The sequence below is a fragment of the Electrona antarctica genome (assembly GCF_951216825.1).
Source record: "Electrona antarctica genome assembly, chromosome: 2".
NCBI classification, from domain to species: domain Eukaryota; kingdom Metazoa; phylum Chordata; class Actinopteri; order Myctophiformes; family Myctophidae; genus Electrona; species Electrona antarctica.
The window spans coordinates 40,789,315-40,802,527 of record NC_136807.1 but is presented as its reverse complement, the minus strand read 5'-3'; the positions used below and the strand labels follow the sequence as shown (position 1 = coordinate 40,802,527).

The 13,213-nt window shown below is 46.1% G+C and overlaps 1 protein-coding gene across 1 annotated transcript in view; it reads left to right on the top strand.

Moving 5' to 3' along the window:
• The window catches only part of wnk3 (WNK lysine deficient protein kinase 3), a gene marked incomplete at its 5' end in the record, with an annotated part of 52,361 nt that overhangs the window by 31,746 nt on the left and 7,402 nt on the right, over positions 1–13,213 (top strand). The window contains 10 exons of the mRNA XM_079515434.1: positions 214–257; positions 1,006–1,144; positions 2,009–2,125; positions 2,222–2,323; positions 2,423–2,471; positions 2,560–2,709; positions 2,823–5,380; positions 6,137–6,389; positions 9,339–9,427; positions 9,974–10,317. Of these exons, the coding sequence (XP_079371560.1) occupies positions 214–257; positions 1,006–1,144; positions 2,009–2,125; positions 2,222–2,323; positions 2,423–2,471; positions 2,560–2,709; positions 2,823–5,380; positions 6,137–6,389; positions 9,339–9,427; positions 9,974–10,317 (3,845 nt within the window). The remainder of the gene's footprint in view (positions 1–213; positions 258–1,005; positions 1,145–2,008; positions 2,126–2,221; positions 2,324–2,422; positions 2,472–2,559; positions 2,710–2,822; positions 5,381–6,136; positions 6,390–9,338; positions 9,428–9,973; positions 10,318–13,213) is intronic.

Below are 13,213 nucleotides of genomic sequence, written 5' to 3'. Positions count from 1 at the left end.
TAGTACTAATGTACCAACGATGAGTTTGAAAACTATTCAATTGAAAAGGTCTATGAATAAAACAAACTAACCAGTTTAGATTAATAATATCCGAGTATTCTTAGTTTTTTGTGATTGGCTTAATCTCGTACAGCTAATGATTTGTTTAATTTGTTTTTCTGTTTTGTGTCCCTCTCTGTATGTATACTGTATGTATACTATGTCACTCCACAGGATAGTCCACATCTATCTGGCACAGAGCGCCATTCCTCATCCGGGTACGTGTGACAGTCTGTATTGTGCTTGAATACATTTCTAATTATATGCTCAGGAACTGTACCTGTGAATTTACATGTTACACATTTCTTTGGCTGATGCTCTCGTTGGAGTGATTTGCAATGACCTGACGCTTCACGGGTACTAGGGTTACTAGTGCGTTGTTTAAGGGTCCACAGATTGAGTTCAGAGCAGGGGCGATGATTGACAGGCAAATCGCCATCTGTTGGCTAAAATAAGGCGTTTTCCATTGCATCTGAAGAAGCTTAGAACACAAGGAGAAAAACACTTGGCATGGCATACTGGAGTGGATTTTTCTGTTAAAACATTTTAATACACTTTTGCAGGACCATGACAAAAACTCAAATACATGGCTTGTTACCTCCCAATCTCCAGCCACAGAGCCAGCTGCAAGCTCAGGCCCACGCTGGCCTTTTAGCACCACAATACATTCCTGCACCACAATCGACCTGCCAAGCTATGCCATCAATCCAACAGGATGTCACTCTCATTGCACAGCAGCAGCAAACCTCAAGCACTGCAGTATCAACAGATGATTTTGTCTCCGGGTACAACTGCTGTTGGAACAATCATGTCTACTTCCGGCTCAATTGATGAGCAAGGCTCCCCTCCAAAAGTTTAACTATTTCCTTTTTGAAGGGCACAGAGCGCTGAAGCGTGACGTAGAGCCCTGTGCGGGATTGTATTGTCATTGGCTCATCACTGACACTGATTCTGCCACTCACACAGGTCTGTTCCAGCCAATGGAGAAGATCCCTTGCAACTCTTGGCCAATGGCAAACTAGAGAGGCTGAAGACTCAGAGACGACCTTCCATCTGTCATAGGCCAGAGAGAGGCTTGCACCAGTTTCAACTGAGCATGCTGCAGGTGTGATTTACAAGATACAGTATAATATATAATATATAACAGTGGGTTGAGTAATTGGATTGGACAAGAGGAATCCATGAAAGCTGAATATACAGTATACTATCACAACTATGATTGTTTTTTTTGTTTTTTGTTTTTTTTATCCCTCGATTTTGTAACCCATTTTTTTCACCCCTGTGCCAATTATCTAATGTGATCCTGGGCTCTCTACACTAGCCTGGCTAATAAGCCAGACTCAAATCACACTGTCGTGTGGTATTTGAGTCTGGAGATGCTGTGTATGGATGTATGGATGTTTCCCGGGGGGCGGGTTCAAACATTTTCTCTTTGACGCAATTGGTTAGAGCTACTGTCAGTCAAAGGTCTCAAGCATTGAACGTCAGTGTACCAAAGCCCGCCCATATTGCATACCGTGTCCCGATTGGCCACACCAGTTCTCTGGTGTAGGAAATGGGCGTACAATTGAGCCTCTCCAGACCGTAATCCGCCGGCAGTGTTTGTTTTTTTGTGCCAACGGCTGATTCGGTCTGGCTTATTAGCCAGGCTATCTCTACACACCCTCCGCCAACCTAGTCCCCATATATGGGGGACATGGGGAGAGCAACGGACTTGAACTCATGCTTCCTTCCTGCCTGAGTGTCCAAGTTGCTCCTTTACACGTGACAGGGGGGAGTTTCCCTGGTTGGACGTAGCGCGTGGAAGGAACACGTTATTCCAACCAGTTCCTTTCCCCTCCATCAGGCGCCCCGGCTGGCCAGGGGGAGGCAGTTTGTTTAGAGACCAGGATTATTTGGATTGTTTTTGTTTTGACACTCAGCCTTTTGTCTTTTATACCACGATCATAATTATTCTTGCCCTCCACAGGTATCTGGCAGTGGGGACAATATGGTGGAATGTCAGTTAGAGACACATACTAACAAGATGGTGACATTCAAATTCGACAGCGAAGGGGATGCACCTGAGGACATTGCCGATTACATGGTAGGTTACTCTTACCATATACACTCTTTTGCAGTAATTGTTTAAATGCAATATTCGGTATATGAGTAATGACTTCCCTGTTATGTTCATTTATAGGTGGAGGAGGACTTTATCCTTGAGTTGGAGAAAGATAAATTTGTGGGGGATCTCAGAGGCATTGTAAAGAAAGCCCAGGAAATTCTTCTGACACATTCACAGGTGTGTTGATTCACAGATTCGACACTTCTTAATGTAACGTCATTGTTATGGTAATGTTTGGTTGAATAAGAGCTTGAATCGTTTTTATCTGCCTGCTAGACTGGATCTATTGAGCAGTTGCATGTGAGCACTCCCACTGGCACCACAGGTGAGTTTGCGGAGGTCTCTTTCACTCTGATAAATAAATCTTTACATATCTGCACATATGGGCATGTACTTGTTTCTCTATCTCCCAGGGGACCCAGCGCCCCAGTCATCACCAGTGGGACGCTGGCGCTTCTTCATCAACCAGACCATCCGCCACAGAGATTCTCAGTCCAGCCAGGGAGCTGCCACACCACCCCCTACTGGAGAGACAAGGGTGCCACAGTCCCCGGTAGAGAAAGGTAAAGGTCTTCCTAAATTACCCTGGCAGCTGTGCAGCTAATTGACCTGTTTGAGTGGGCTGACTGACTCCTAACACAAACTAACCATGTGTCCCTCTCTCTGGCGGCTGTAGAAAGTGAAGGATGCCAGAGGTCGGAGTCTTTGACTGGATTGGTTTCCCCTCCCTGCCAGCCCCTGTCTGCCACCTCTCCCCCTGTCTCCACTGTCTCAGCCCCTGCCTCCATGTCCACCCCAGCCACCGCTGCCCCCGCTCCCGACACCAATGTCTCTGACAGCATCTCTGCCCCAGCCTCTTCTCTCATTAGTGCAGCCATAACCTCTGTCCCTGCTGCTGCTCCTCCTCCTCCGGCTGGCATTGACCAGCCAGTTTCCACCACCTCAGTTCTCGTTGACAAAACTCCCAGTGCCACTTCATCCATGACCACTCTAATAAGCACCGCTGCCAGCCTCCCCACCATGGCCGCTACTCCTGCTGCTATGCCTCGCATACCTCCAACCTGTTTACCTGAAGTCCTCATGTCCCCTGGAAATAGTGGTAGCTCCACTATAGGTCCCAACCTGGGGGGTGCGGGACTAGCTCCCCTTGGGCAGAGTGTGTCTGGAGGGGACCACTCGTCCACCTCTGTACATTCCCCTCCGCCTCTTGCTGCTGCAGTGACATCTCCTCCAGCTAGTCACGCTGGTATAGAGCAACAGCTAACACTTGCCCAGATGACCAGACCGGCTCAGCCACAATCACAGGCCCAGGTCCAACCGGCATTCCAGCAGCAAGTAAACCCATCTCCACCGCAACCACAGATGGTGCAGCTTCAACAAGTACCACTGACCCAACAGATACAGCAGGTCCCACTGCCGCAACAACAAACGCAGCAAGTGTTGCAGGAGCAGGGTCAACTACAGCAGCAACAAGTGCTACAGCAATCTCTCCAGCAATTACAGCAACAACAATTACTGCAGCAGCAGCAGCAACTACAACAACAACAACTACCAATACCACAACAGCAGCAACAACAGCAGCAACAACAACAACAACCACCACCACAACAGCAGCAACAACAACAACAACCACCACTACCACAACAATCTCAACAACACCAACAACCACAACAACAACTGACACTTCAACAGCAAACTGAGGTGCGGCTGCTGCAGCAGCCAAGTCAAATAGATCTGTTGCAGCAGCCTGTGCCTCTCCAACAGTCCCTGCCCCCGGCAGAAATGCTGTCAGTGTCCATACAGCAGAACCAGCAAGTACCAGCTCAACAGCAAGCACCACAGTATAGCTCGCAGTTACTGCAGCAGCCTCCGTTACAGCAGTTACCTCAGCAAGCTATGGCACAACAAGCAGCTGCAATGCCTCAACAGCAGGCCCAGATTGATCCTCAACATCCACAGCAGTTGGGTCTGCAACAGGCGATACACTTACAGCAACAGCAAGTGCTGCAGCAACAGCAGCAGCAGCAGCAACAACAACAACAACAACAACAACAGCAGCAGCAGCAACAACTGCAGCAGCAACAACAACAACTGCAACAACAACAGCAACAGCAACAGCAACAGCAGCAGCAGCAACAGTTATTTATGCCTGCTGTCTCTACACAGCCAGATCAAAGTCATATGTTGCCCCAACCAGTCAGTCAACAGTGTGTGCAACAACAGTCAGCACAACCGCTTACTCTTAATGTTGGCCTTGCACAGCAGCAGCAGCAACAGCAGCAGCAGCTGCAGCAGCAGCAGCAGCAGCAACAACAGCAGCAGCAGCAACAACAACAGCAACAGCAGCAGCAACAGCAGCAGCAACAGCAACAACCCCAGATCCCAATAGAGCAGACTCAGCAGTTTGTACAGTCACAGCCGCTGCTACAGCAGGTTCAACAGCAGCAGGAGGTGGTTAAACCCATGGAGCTGCCTCAGCAACAGCAGCAGGCTCCATTACCTAAGCAGCCCTCTTTCCAGCAATCAGAGTCTGAACTCTCCACGGGAGAGGCCAGTATCACAGAGGACACAGGCAGTCACTCTGCCCCCCTTTATCCTTCCTCTGACTCCTCTCTGCCCCCCCTGCCTCTGGGCACAAGCGAGACCTCCTTGCCTCCCGTCTCCCTCCCCATGTCCCCATCCCCTGTTCAGCCCTCCTCCGTGGCCGAGTCAGACAGCGAGGGCCCTCCCAAAATTGAGTTTGTAGACAACCGCATGAAGACACTGGACGAAAAGCTGCGGAACTTGTTGTATCAGGAGTACAGCGGTGGGGGAGTGGTGGCAGGTGGAGCCACCGCGGCCCCCACATCCACATCAGCTGCCTCCACTTCAGCAGGAGGGGATGAGTCGTCCGAGCCTCACCAACTCCGCCCTTCGTCTTATCCCCTGTCCGCCTTCTCCTCCTCAGACACCTCCCCCCATTCCTCCTCTTCTTCCACCACCTCGTCGTCAACCACGTCCCGATCCTCCTCCACCTCCCCGGACCTGGAGAGGGGGAGAGCAGGTGAGGAGGCCTCCTCAGCACCCATGTCTGCTGAGTTGGGCCCAGTGGAGCAGCAGCCTGCCCCGTCTCTCCCCTCCACCTCTGCTTCTGCCTCCACCTCTGCTATCCCCCCTACCTGCCTTTTGGCTCTTCCACAGGATGACCCTGCAGGGCACCTGCGCCCACCTGTACCTGGAGAACCAACCATTCTTGTAAGTGAATACCAGCCGAATCTGAAAATAGCCTTTTAAATAAAATATAATAAATGTGTTTAATTTTTTTTCTTTTTTTAAGTAGTTTTTAACATAGTTTTGATACTGTTGTATCCAATTTCGGACACTTCGTTCAGTTCTTGACTGTGTAAATATTAACCCTTACAGTACCTTCATAATGTTACAACTTGCTGCGAGAAGTGACTAAGTTGTTAAAGCACCACTCATTTTCAACTATGTCATTAATATACCTTAGAGTTGTTGTGTGGAAATAATAAAAAGGTCCCCCCTACTATTTAGCCTAGAACTGAAGGTCTAGAACCTTGTGTCATGTGATCAGTGACATCACAAAGTTGTACTCTTTGGATTGCAAAGTACTTTGTGATGTCACTGATCACATGACCCCAAGTTCTAGACCTCCAGTTCTAGGCTACACAGAAGGGGGGGGACTTTGTTTTAAATTATTTCCACACAATAACTTTAAGGTATATTAATGACATGGCATTCAAGGCTGGAAATCGAGTCATCGATTGCGTCCTATCTTGGATACTGTGTCCGGAGTTGGATAAAGTTCCATTCAGTATACTGTGACACCTAATGCTTCCTTTTCAGCCAGTAGGTACTGTGTATATGTGTGGTGTTTCAATGTCTCTTTTCTTCTTTGTGAGTCACTCTCAACCCTGTACAGCCACCTACCCTTAATTGTCACTGTGCCTTATTCCCTTTACCGTCCTCCCCACCTGCCCCTATCCCCAGGCTGTCCCCCCACACTCTGACTTCAGTACCACAGGAGACGCCACGTGGCCACCTAATCATCAGCAACTGATCCCTCTCCGGCCCGGACAGCAGCAGCAGCACAATGCAGGAGGTGGATATTTTGGCCTAAACCTGACATGTCCTAGTATCAGAAATCCTGTTAGCAAGAAATCCTGGACTCGCAAATTCAAAAGCTGGGCATGCAAACTGCGCCACTCCGCCAGCTTGTTCAAGAAGCCCAGAGTCCAGCAAGGTAGCGTCTTCTTAGAGAGCGAGAGAGAGAGCGAGAGAGAGCATGGGGTGTTGGGGGCATGGACTTAAAACCTAATGTCTCGTTATTAGTGTTAACATAGTAGATGTAATGTTCTAGACTGTCAGGAATTAATCTTTATTAATTTGAAACTGTTTATGGCTAAATTAGTATTTTTTTGTACATTGTAACGTGACTGTAATCCCTGTATAGTGTCAGTGTCGATATCACAACATACTTTATTGTTTTTTGAATTATTTGATTTTGCTGAATTGCTTTCCCCCCCTCCCCTTTTTTTCTTTTCTTTTTAACTAAATTTCATTTTTTTGGGCAATCTTTCTTTTTGCATGGGTCACTCACCCAGTGGCGATAACAGTGGCGAGTATTCAGTAAAAGGGTGGGAGATTGGCACAGTGTAGGTCGGAGGATGTTGGCATAAGAGGAGTCTGATGCCCCTCCCCAGTTGCAGATGAGCTCTCTGGACTAACGGCCGGCTGAACCCCCAGTCCTCAGGCACTGCCAACACCACCCATCTCACTTCACCTCCACCCACCCACCCACCTGCTGGCACAGAGTAGTTGACACCACCGCATGCACCTTGGCACCAGATCTCATTATCACAGACATTATCTTGTCTATACACAAATAGATCAGAATAAGTCACTGCGTGGTCCAATTGAGAATGTACTGTAGAATCCTGAGTGTTCATTTAACACTTGAGAGTGTACAAATTTAAACAAATGAACCCGTGGTTCCCATTTGTCCACTCTCAGGGCAGTATTATGCGTGTCTTAAGTACCAGGTCTTATTACTTAACTTAAAGGACCACTTCACCACTTTTCAACTTCTCTTCCTATAATTGGTCCTAACTAATGTTCATGATAAAATACCACCATTTTTTCCTACTCAGTCTGTGTCTCATAGGAAGGATGTGGGCAGTTCAGAAACCCGTCCACCAGTGACATCATCAATGGTGAATCCAAGCTAATAGAAACGGCAGGCTTTCTTTTCCTGAAAAGTTGCAATGCAAAAGTTGAAGCCATCGTTCTCACGATAATAAAAATCTAAATATATATATTTTTTAAATCTTGTTTAAAAAAAAATCTGCCTAATGATGATGTCACTGGTGGACCGGTGTCCGAACTGCCCAAAGCCCTCCTATGAGACACAGACTGAGTAGGAAAAAATGGTGGTGTTTTATCATGAACATTAGTGAGGACCAATTATATGAAGAGATGTTGAAAAATGGTGAAGTGGTCCTTTAAGACCTGGAGGCATGATCAATGCCATTTGGCTATTCTGAGTGGCCAAACAGCATTGACCACGCCTCCAGGTCTTAAGTTAAGTAATAAGACCTGGTACTTAAGACACGCATAATACTGCCCTCAGAGTTCAAATGACACTGAGGATTTTACTGTGCGCACTGAGGATATACTTGTGCATGACAGAGTCAGCTCATCCAGCATCACGCCATGAGAGCTGCATAATATGCTGTTTATGGACACTACTTACCGCAATTTGCAACTATGTGATATCCAGATTATGATGAAAGTCATCATTTCTGCTACATATTGTGTACATTGTCCAGGGCTTACACGTTACTGTTAGTTTCCTTCTTAGCTGCTTTGTGTATGGCTTATGCCTAATTCATGCTTCATCCCTCGACGGCGTTGCATGCCAACGATAGCAGACCTACGAGATCACAGCAGGTTGTTGTGAGCTTGTAGAGCAGCTATTGCCGCTGTACAACACCGTTGCATGAAGCCATGAATGAATCCAGCTTAACGGAGTAGTTCACGCCCCTAAAATGTTGTCTTATTCCTGAGCCAATAATTTGATGACCAGCGATTCGGTCGAAGAGTCTCCTACTGACAGATGACCCGGTCATCAAATTATTGTCTCAGGAATACGGGAAAAAAATCTCCATGATTTCAAGGTTTCATCATTCATGGGTTGTGTAATTGCTAGAAAATAGTTTTAGGTGAACTACTCCTTTAAGCTTGAAAAAGCTTTATATTTTAGTAAGCTAACATCCTTGCATTTATATATTGTATGTGTGTAGCAGTAATGTAGCTCCATGTTTAGATATTGTTATTTGAGCATATGTGTGACATGATAATGCACAGTCTGTGCATTATATTCAGCATATGTGTGTCTATATGGCAATAACATTATGGGTTAACTCCATAAACATGCTGCTCATTCCCAAGTGCATCTCAGATGATGCAGCAAATCCATATACACACTGCTAGTGTTGTGTTAGTATAGTGTTCCATATACCAAACACACTGAACAATCTCACTGCGAATCTCAGCGCAGACTTCAAAGGTGATATTGATCTCTGCTGGCTGGTATATGAGTGGAACAGTGAGTCAGTAAGAATGGAGAGAGTGGATGTGTGGGTGGGTGAGGGTATCACTGTATTAAGCATTCCAACTGACATTCCCTAATATTCCTTTATTCTGTTTAATGACTTTCTGTTTATGTATTGATATATATTTCTTTATTAAACACATATTTACCACCCCTCCCCACATCCCCCATAACGTATAGTCTGTTTGCTTAAAGCATTTGCTTTTTTACTACCACAAAAGCTTACTTACATTGTTGAGTTAATTGCTTTCACCGAAAGAAAATGATGACTGCCACACAGTATTCAATATAAATGTTTACACGTTTTCATAGTTCCATGCATGTGAAATCATGTAAGTCACAGAGGTTGTTAATGTGTCATGATATTTGTGGATTATTTTTAACACTGTGTCTCTGTGTCTGTGTGTCTATGTCTGTCTGCTTTGGTACATCCCTCGTGCTGTAATTTTTTTCTGTTCCTGCATGCTTCGGTCTGTCTGTGTCCGTCTTCATTTGTGTGTGTCGTCTTATCTGTGTTCTTGTCTCCGGTGTCCTTGTCTCTCCCCTATTTGTTTTTCATTTCCCTGATCTCTTTATTAGATGGACACCCTAGCAGTCAAGCTATAAAGGAGGATATTAAGGAGTTTGTCCCGCTAGATCCACCACAGTCGCGCAAAGGACGATTCCAGGTGAAATGAAATGAAATGAAATGAAATCTATATTTACCCAGGGTATCTGGGCTAAGCTCAAGAACTTGTTTCCAGCCAGGCCCTGCTCATAGAACACATTTCATCGTAGTGGTTGATGCCTTGTTCAAGGGCATTTCAGCGGTGGTAATTTTAACGTGTCGGACGGCTGATTCGAACTGGGAACCTTCCGGTATCTAGACCGCGCCGCTATCCGTTCGGCCACCGCTGCCACAGGTGGGGACATTGCATGCAACCTTATAAAGCCACCATCGGTGATATGGCTATAGAATGCCCATAATCATAAGGAATGTGTTAAGGATGTTTTTTTTAATCCGATATGCAATTTAATTCTTAACCTCAAATGCCTCTGCCGGGTAGTACACAGACCATATGCTCCTTGTGAGCGCAAGGACTTGGGTTCTGAATCTGACCACTTCTTGCATGTCTCTCCCCTCTCCCTTGGTTCCCCACACTGACCTGATCTGAATAAGAAAGTATATATTATTATTATTTTGTTTGCCCATATAACATTTATCTTTTCATCAGGTGACTCCAGTGCCTCAGCCTCCTGAAGCCTCTCCCCCCAAGGAGGCACCCTCAGGCCAGGACATTGGCCACAGGAAAGTGGGGCGCTTCTCTGTCACGCAGGCCGAAACCAAGAAAGATGAGGCACTGAGCGACAGTTCCCCGGTGTCTCCTGACAGAGAGAGGGAGCGGAGAAGAACCCGGGGGAAGGAGGGAGAGAAGGAGGAGGGTAGGAGGACACCGTCATTGGCCCACCCTCCACGAGGTCATGGACATGGTTACTCTCCTTTGGGCAGCAGTGATGATGATGAGGGTGAACTTGAGGATGATGACCTGAGGAGAGAACTACACAAGCTCAGAGAGAAGTGAGACAGGGAAGGGAAAGTGGGATCAGTATTGTCTTGAAATGTTTTATGATGTGGGTGAAGGCCATGCCATCTCTGGACCGAGGTTAATTTGTGTGTGTGTGTGTGTGTGTGTGTGTGTGTGTGTGTGTGTGTGTGTGTGTGTGTGTGTGTGTGTGTGTGTGTGTGTGTGTGTGTGTGTGTGTGTGTGTGTGTGTGTGTGTGTGTGTGTGTGTGTGTGTGTGTGTGTGTACATCCCCTCAAAGATGTAGACTGTCACCACACTAGTCAACATGCCCACAATCAACCATTTTGTCAGTGCGGGGACAATGCCATTCCAATTTATCCTGTGTAGAGTGTGGCTTAATTTCACTCAACACTGCATTGGGAGGCCACACACCATTATTAGATTATTTCCTGTTTTCCGATGGATGGTTTTATGACTATATAGATGTTTCTCATCTCATCTGCCCTTTCAGTTGTCCATTTCCTGTCTATAGGACTGAGTATACTGATTATACGTCCGCATAGGCACTGGGGTCCGTGTGCACAGTGGATGCGAGTGACAGTATCTGCAGAGTGCAGACACTGCGTTCAAGAGAGAAAGAGCAACATGAGCTGCACTCGCAACAAGGCACAATGACCATGGATCCCAGGCTTGCTTTCTCGGGGAGGGGGATGGGGGGTGGGGGGTTGACTTCCTGTCAAGCGCAAAGTACTGCGTGCTTACGTCAGCAACCCCTTATCTTATGAAACGATATGAATCATGATTTCATTCACCTTGTGTGATTCCCATACATAGCTCATGTTTCTTCAAATGCAGGCGTTTCTAATTATAGAGACACTGTTGGCCGGACAGCACATTACTCGTTTCAGTAACAGTACACTAAAATGTTTGAGGCCTCAGCCAGCATGTGTCTCATCAATCTCATAATCTGAGTAATTGGTTGCTACTGTGATTGGTTCAGTGTTGCATTAGTCATTGCACGCAGTACCGCGCCTTCCGCCCAGAGATTTTTCAGGAGCACGCACACACACATGCACCTCTCTCTCTCTCTCTCTCATTAGCAGGCAACAGTGCAGCTCTGTTTCTGGCACAACAGCGCCACTTTTGCCCCTACTGGTACTCATAGTCACACACACACGGTTAACACGGACATTGCTGTTCCTTGGAGTGGTTGCACCACTCAAAAACAAACCTTAATTTCACACCTCAACAAAGTTTTAAATCAGACCTGTCTGAAGTGAGTGGTGCAACAGCACCCTCTTTTGGTATCCTAAACATACGGACGGACAGACAGACAGACAGACAGACAGACAGACAGACAGACAGACAGACAGACATGTCAATGGTCCATTGTGTGACCTGTAGTGTAGGTGTTAATTGTTAAGCGACGTGTGTGCACTGTGACATCTTTAAAATAGCCTCCCACCAGAGATACATTCACCAATGCAACACTGGATTGGTTGAGACACAACATGCCTCCGTTTTCACTTAGCAACTTAGCTGGACAGCTAGCAAAAAAGCCATTTATTGACGTTTCTAAACTATATCTTTATATTATCTGGAGAGCCCACTAAGGTATCTATCCTTCCAGGTTTGGGCCAGTGGGTTTGATGACATCATGGGCTCATGAGCATTAGTGTCCTTTATTATGCATCTACGTTTCACAAACTACCTCCATGTGCAAGCCTTGTGAGTCGAACCCATTGGTCGAGTCCGTTTTGCTCCTTCATGATTTGGGTTTAAGCTTGCGGTACCAGAGTTGGCCACTTGGAAACCTTTTCTTCAAAAAGCCTTCCCAGTCCTTCTGGAGACTTGACTACTACTCAGTGAAACAAACATGGCTACTGCAGAAAGTAACGGTACACCAACAAAAGCTGTTGATGTGTGTCATGTTTGTCTATATTGTGCAGAGCACATACCCTAGGCAATGTTTTAATGAATTTGTCTGCCAATTTTGCTGCTATATAAATTGTTAGATTGAATTGCACCCGGTTGTAAAAAACACAGACAGACTCTGGTCCTGTTACCACTCAATCACATTTTAGCTAAGCCCCAGGGAGTGAGCTGCTAGCGCATTCTATCCATTGTTTCAAATGAGAGTTTATCCAGACCTCTATTCGGCATGGATCGAGATTGGAGGAATGGCCATGCGGGTTGTCTTCCAGACAACTGAAGGACATGTGCCATGGCAAGAGGCCATCGTGAGAAGAAGTCTAATTGTTTAATCTAACTTGGGTCAGTTATTTCCCGTGCATTCCCATTATTCTTTGAAGAACTCTACAGATGCTTTGTATACCTCTGCGGCAGACAGCCATGACTAGAGGCATTATGTTTTCAGGTTGTGCAGCTGTCCGTCTGTCCGCCCATCCCATCCTATTCTCATGAATGCAATGTTTCAGGAGCGCCTTGAGGCACTTCATTACAGTTGGCACAAACGGCCACTTGGACTCAAAGAAGAACCCATTAGAATTAGGTGGTCAAGGGTCAAGGTCATTGTGACATTCATTAAATGTATTCAAAGTCTTCATGACATACTGATACTGTAGTGTAGTGTAGTGTAGTGTATACTATATAGAGCGTCGCAGTCCCGCCCCCTACCATGGACCAGGAAATGAATCCCAATGCATTTTTCCCATAGACATTTCAAAAAGTATTTATTTAAAGACGGTTACGCCGCGGACAAAGCCAACTCGAGTCGTGACAACTCATGACAACACAAACAATATTTTGGACCAAACAAATAATTACAAAGAAGAAAAACAACAAAAAAAGTGTTGTAACCTGCCGTTTTTTTCTTCTTTCTAATTATTTGTTCGGCCCAAAGAATTGTGTTTGTTGTCATGATTTGTCACGACTCGAGTTGGCTTTGTCCGCGGTGTAAACGTCTTTAAATAAATACTTTCTGAAATG